Source organism: Gallus gallus, chromosome 27, assembly GCF_016699485.2.
Source record: "Gallus gallus isolate bGalGal1 chromosome 27, bGalGal1.mat.broiler.GRCg7b, whole genome shotgun sequence".
Classification (NCBI taxonomy): domain Eukaryota; kingdom Metazoa; phylum Chordata; class Aves; order Galliformes; family Phasianidae; genus Gallus; species Gallus gallus.
This window is the reverse complement of record NC_052558.1, coordinates 4,179,186-4,184,749: the sequence shown is the minus strand read 5'-3', so window position 1 is coordinate 4,184,749 and position 5,564 is coordinate 4,179,186. Positions and strand designations below refer to the sequence as shown.

Here is a 5,564-nt window from a genome sequence, read left to right as displayed (position 1 = left end):
CTGCGTCACTTGAGACAGGGACAGAGAGGACAGAGCCGAGCAGAGCTGCAGTGGCCAGGAAGTGGTGACAGCCCCAGGGCAGAGCGAGGGCAGTGGCTGTGTTTGGCAGCGGGGGGACCCAGGGATGCAGCACACCCAGGGGTGTCCCCACGCTCTGCCCTGGGATGTGACCCCATTCCCCATGGTACGGGGTGAATGGCACGCGGTGCAGCCCGCAGGGACCCACAGTCTGTGGTGACACGTGGCCACCTCCTCCTGCCCTCAACAAGGCACTGCCACGCAGGGCCAGAGCACATGCATGGGGCTGATTGCAGGGCCAGGGGCTGGGGATCAGCGGCTTCCAGGGACACCAAGGGACACCAGTGGTGCCCGTGCGCTGCACAGGGGCACAGGGTTGGAGAGGGCCAGCAGTACATGGCAGACAAAGGCCTCAGGGGTGGCACTGCGGCACAGCACGGCCTCAGCCATCGGCACGGGGGGACCCACGGCCTCGGGGCTCACTGTGCGCCCTGCTGCGTCGGAGGGATGGTCACACACGTGCACACATGCAGGTCTGCACACATGTACGCACACATGCCTGTGCGTGCACACACGTAGGAGGGTGCTGAAGACTGGATGCATTTGTGTAGGGCCGTGCTGCTGGGTTTGCAGAGAAAAGATGGCACAGCCGCGCAGCCCCGGGGGTGCCGGAGGGGTCCGGAGTGGACGGCGATGCCACCATACGTGGGGACCCACAGCCCACAGCCCTCCCTGTGCCGTGCGCACCCTCTGCCCACACCTGCACGGCCAAAACGGGCACCGGCCACGCTGCCACCTCCCACGGGCCGTGCCCACCCGCAGCCCCCAACCCACACCGGGCCCCGTTCTGCAGCGGCGGGTGGGGACGCGGCCGGGCGAGCCGTGCGCTGTGTGCAGCGATCCGCCGATGCCAGCTCGCCACGAGGGTCCCTGTGGCACCCCCCCCTCAGCCAGCACCCCCGGCTGCCCCCAGCACGCACAGGCCGCCCCGTGAGCCCGGCCCCAGCGCCCTGCCTGCGCTCCATTGTTCAGCCCCAGCCCTGCTATCGCCTGCATCTCACCCAGGTCCCATTTTGCGGCGTGTAGGCAGATCTGTAGATTTGGAAGGGTTTTTTTTTTTTTTTCTTTTTTTTTTCTTTTTTTTTTTTTTTTTTGAGTACAGAGTGACAGATGGCGAGTCCTCCTTCCCCAGAGAGACAAATCTCCCTGAATGCAAGCGCATGTCAATCATTAGCTCTCATGTGATAGCTCTCGCGCATGACGTGCCAACCATATGGCACTGGCAGCAGAGCTGGTACCCCCTTTGCTGGGTAGAGATGCCACTCTCGCCTCCTTTTGGATAGAGGACTGCAGGAGGCTGGAGCACCTCAAGGAGCCGCGTCCCGCTCCCAGAAGATGCTGGGAACAATGAAATAAGAATTCCTCCAGTCAGCGCCGAAGGTGAGTTATGTAAGAAGTGGAGGGCTGGGAGGGCAGCGAGGAAACTTGAATGGAGAAAAGGCAACTTCCATGTTGGTTTGGTTTCTCCGCCACGTCTCGCCCTTTTTTTCCCCTTCTTTCGTTCTCCCCCATCCTTCGCTTCTCCCCCGTCCCCACCGGCCCCGCAGGTGGCATTTTCCCCCCGACCCCTCCCGGGGGGTTCGGGGCATTTTCCCCCCGCCATCCCCCCCCCTCCCCCCCCCCCCCCGCGGTGGCCGCGCCCGGGGCTCCCGGGGAGGTGCGGTCCCGCCGGGACGGAGCGGGCAGCGGCGGCCGCACCGCATCAACGAAATCGCCGCGGAACCGCCGCGCCGCCGCCCCCGGGGGCCCCCGCCCGGCGGAGCCGCCCCCCCGCTCCCCCGCGGCGCCCCCGTTCCACGCCCCGGGCGGCGCCCCCCGCCCCGGCCCCGCCGCACATCGCTGCCCCGGGGAGTGACCGCGCCGGGACCACCGCCCGTCCCCCAAGGCCCCCCCGCCCCCAGGGGGGGTCCCGCCCCGGTCGCCCCCGCCGTCCCCCGCCGCGTCGCCGTTCGGCGTCGCCGCATTTTGCGGGCCGCGCTCCGCGGGAGCCCCGGGCGGTGGGGTGCGGAGGAAGGGCCCGGGGCGGCGGGGGGGGAGGAAGGGAGAAGGGAGGGGAGAGGGCCGAGGTGTGGGGGGGGGGCTCGGCCGCGGCTCTGCGCTCCGGCCCCGGGACGGCGGCGGTGGCGGAACCGTGGCCGGAGCCGCTCCGCACCGCGTCCGAAAAGTTGGAGGCGTCCAAGCGGGGCCGCGACCCGCGGGGCAGCGGGGCGGGGGGGGGGGCGCGGGGCGGGGGCGCAGCGGTGGGAACCGGGGCCCGGCCCGGGGAGCGGGAGCGGCGGCGGCGGCGGCGGCGGCGAGGAGGGGAGAGAGCCCGGAGGGGGGGCGGCGGCGGGCGGAGAGGCGGGGGGGGGACCCGGTGCGCGGCGCCCCGCCCCGAGCGTCGCCCCGGTGCCCCCCGGTGCCGGCGAACCCGGGCGGGGGGCGGCGGGGGGCGGCCCCGCGGCGCATTCGTTTTCGCCGCATCGGGGCCGCTCTCGGCGGAGGGGAACGGCGGCTCCGCGCGGTGCGGTGCGGTGCGGTGCGGGGCTCCGCGGTAACGCTGCGCTCTTTGCCCCCCCGCTGCAGCCATCATGTTGACGCGACTTTTCAGCGAGCCCAGCCTGATCCCCGAAGTTCAGAAATTCTCCAGCTGGGCCGAGGAGTGCGAGGAGGATGCCCGCAGCGACAAGGAGGAGCGGAAGGGTAAGGGCTGCGCCCTCCCCGAGGAGCCGCCCGAGGGCTCGCTGGGGGAGAGCAAGGAGGAAGGGGAGCTAGGCGGGGACGAGGAGGAGGAGGAGGAGGAGGAGGAAGGCCTGGAGGAGGCGGAGGGCGAGCGGCCCAAGAAACGCGGCCCCAAGAAGCGCAAGATGATCAAGGCGCGCCTGGAGCGCTCCAAGCTGCGGCGGCAGAAGGCGAACGCCCGCGAGCGGAACCGCATGCACGACCTGAACGCGGCCCTGGACAACCTGCGCAAGGTCGTGCCCTGCTACTCCAAGACCCAAAAGCTCTCCAAGATCGAGACGCTGCGCCTGGCCAAGAACTACATCTGGGCTCTCTCCGAGATCCTGCGCTCGGGCAAACGGCCCGACCTGGTCTCCTACGTGCAGACTCTGTGCAAGGGGCTCTCGCAGCCCACCACCAACCTGGTGGCCGGCTGCCTGCAGCTCAACTCCCGCAACTTCCTGACGGAGCAGGGCCAGGAGGGCGGCCGCTACCACGGCCCCAACGCGTCGTTCGCCGTGCACCCCTACCCCTATCCCTGCTCGCGGTTGGCCGCCGCGCAGTGCCCCCCGCCCGCCGGGCCGGGCTCGCACGGGCTGAGGACACACAGCTACTGCGCGTCCGCTTACGAGAGCCTCTACGGCAACGCGTCCCCCGATTACAACAGCTCGGAGTACGACGGCGGGCTCAGCCCCCCGCTGTGCATTAACGGCAACTTCTCCCTCAAGCAAGACTCTTCCCCCGACCACGAGAAAAGCTACCACTACTCTATGCACTACTCGGCGCTGCCCGGCTCCCGCCCCGCCGGCCACAATCTGGTCTTCGGCTCGGCGGGGGTGCGCGGGGGGGTGCACTCCGAGAACCTCTTCCCCTACGATATGCACCTCCCGCACGAGCGGGGCCCCATGTACGAGGAGCTCAACGCCTTCTTCCACAACTGACCCCCCCGGGGCTCCGCCGCGGGCTTTGGTGCAATAGCGGGACCCGACCCCGGCTGCGGGTCCTGAGCCCCGTGGGGACAAAGTGCTTTTTTTTGGACCATTTCCCCCTTTTTCGGACAATTATTCCCTTATTTATTATTTTTTTTCCCGGATCATTTTTCCCTTTTTTTTTCCCCCTTTCTCTTTTTGACCCACTCCCCCCCACTCCTCCTTTTTATTTTTTATTTTTTACCAATTTTCCTCTATTTCTTTATTTTTAATTATTATCATTTACCCCCTCTCCGCCCCCCCGGGGCGGTGACCAGGAGCGCACGCAGCCCGACCCGGGGCTCTGGCTCAAACCGCGTCGTTTCTTATTTAATTCGTTTCTTATTTCTCCCTCCCCACCACCGCCGCACCCCATCCCCCCTCCCCACTTCTCCACCCCGCACCGTTTTGGGCCGTTTCCCCCCCTCCGCCGCCGTGAGCCCCCCCGAGCGTTGGACACCCCCGTGGGAGCGAGAGGAGAGCGCGCTGCGGCGCGGAGCGAAACTTTCCGAAGCAATAAAGAGGCGAAACGGAGATTCCAATATTTCTATCTATGCAAGCAGGCCCGGCCCGGCGGACGCTCACAGATGCACTTTGCTTTGGGGGGGTCCGGCCCGGCCCCGCTCCCGCCCCCCCCGGTGCCCGGAGTTCCTCTCGCAGCGCGTTTGTGTGTCAGGACGTTTTTTACCTGTTTTAAAAAAAAAAAAAGAAAAAAAAAAGAAAAAAAATCATGAAACGGAAAACAAAAAAAAAAAAGGAAAAAAAAAAAGAAAAAGGAAAAGGAAAAAAAAAAAGGAAACGAACACAAAGAAAAAGGAAAAAAAAAAAAGAAAGAAAGAAAGAAAGGAAAAAGAGATCAAAATAATGCAGAGCCGCCCCGGTTTTCCCGAGCTGGCGGAGCCGGGGCACGGCGCAGGGCAGCCCGCAGCGGTGCGAGCGGGAGCGGCGGGGATGGGGGGGATGCGGAGGGGCTGACGGCCCCCGGCCCAACCCCGGCCCGGAGCTGTGCCCGGCTGGACGGAGCCCTTCGGTCGGGAGCTGCTGTAAAAGCGGAGAGATGAGGCTGTTTGCGAAGCTGCCCGCATCACCGTAGAGCAACCAGCATTTTTAGAGAGCAGGGAAGGAGGAGAGATTCTGAGAAATGTTTAAAAAAGAAAAAAAAAGAAAAAAAAAAGAAAAAAAAACGGGGAAAAAAAAAAGTTTTGGGAAAAAAAAAAAACAGAAAGAAACCCAAAAATTAAAAAAAAAAAAAGAAAAAGAAAAAGGAAAAAAAAAACCCACAAAGAAACAAACAAACTAAAACAAAACCAGTTGTAGCAAAGGGGACCCGCCTGTCCGACACCAGAAGTGCTTTCGTGTTTCTGTTCCGTTTCATTTCGATGAATAAATATCTATGGCCAACGATATGCAAGAGCCCCCCCGCGCCCGCCCCCCGCCGCACCGCGGACACCGCTCGGGGCGCGGGGCCGGGGGTCCCGGCACCACCTCTGCATGCACCGCCCCCGGCGCCCCCCGCCCGGACTGCTCGGCCCTGTAATTACCGAGCGTCCTTCGACGGCGATTAATAAATATTCAATGTTGACTCCGCCGCCTTCGCCGCTTTCCTTCCGACCGGGGGCAGCGGCACGACCCCCCCCCCCCCCCGCCCCGCGCCCCGCGCTCCCCCGCCGGTGCCGCTCCGCTTCCGCCGCTCGTTCCGCCGTTCCGCCGTGCCCGGCGCCCGAGTGCGCGGCCCGCGGTGGGGCGGCGCTGATATAACGCGGCTCTGCCCCACGGGTGTCCCCCCCGGGACCGGGAGGCGGTGTCCCCCCCCCCCCA

The 5,564-nt window shown here is 65.2% G+C and overlaps 1 protein-coding gene across 1 annotated transcript; it reads left to right on the top strand.

Annotated features, from left to right (window-relative positions):
- The first annotated feature begins 1,348 nt into the window (after nt 1-1,348).
- Nucleotides 1,349-5,328, top strand: NEUROD2 (neuronal differentiation 2). Its single transcript, XM_003643420.6, has 2 exons — nt 1,349-1,458; nt 2,644-5,328. Exon 2 carries the CDS (start codon nt 2,649-2,651, stop codon nt 3,717-3,719), a length of 1,071 nt encoding a protein of 356 aa, XP_003643468.2. The 5' UTR covers nt 1,349-1,458; nt 2,644-2,648; the 3' UTR covers nt 3,720-5,328.
- Nucleotides 5,329-5,564: the final 236 nt, after the last annotated feature.

Coding starts and splice junctions, on each gene's coding strand:
- NEUROD2 (XM_003643420.6), top strand. CDS start 2,649: ATGTTGACGCGACTTTTCAGCGAGCCCAGCCTGATCCCCGAAGTTCAG.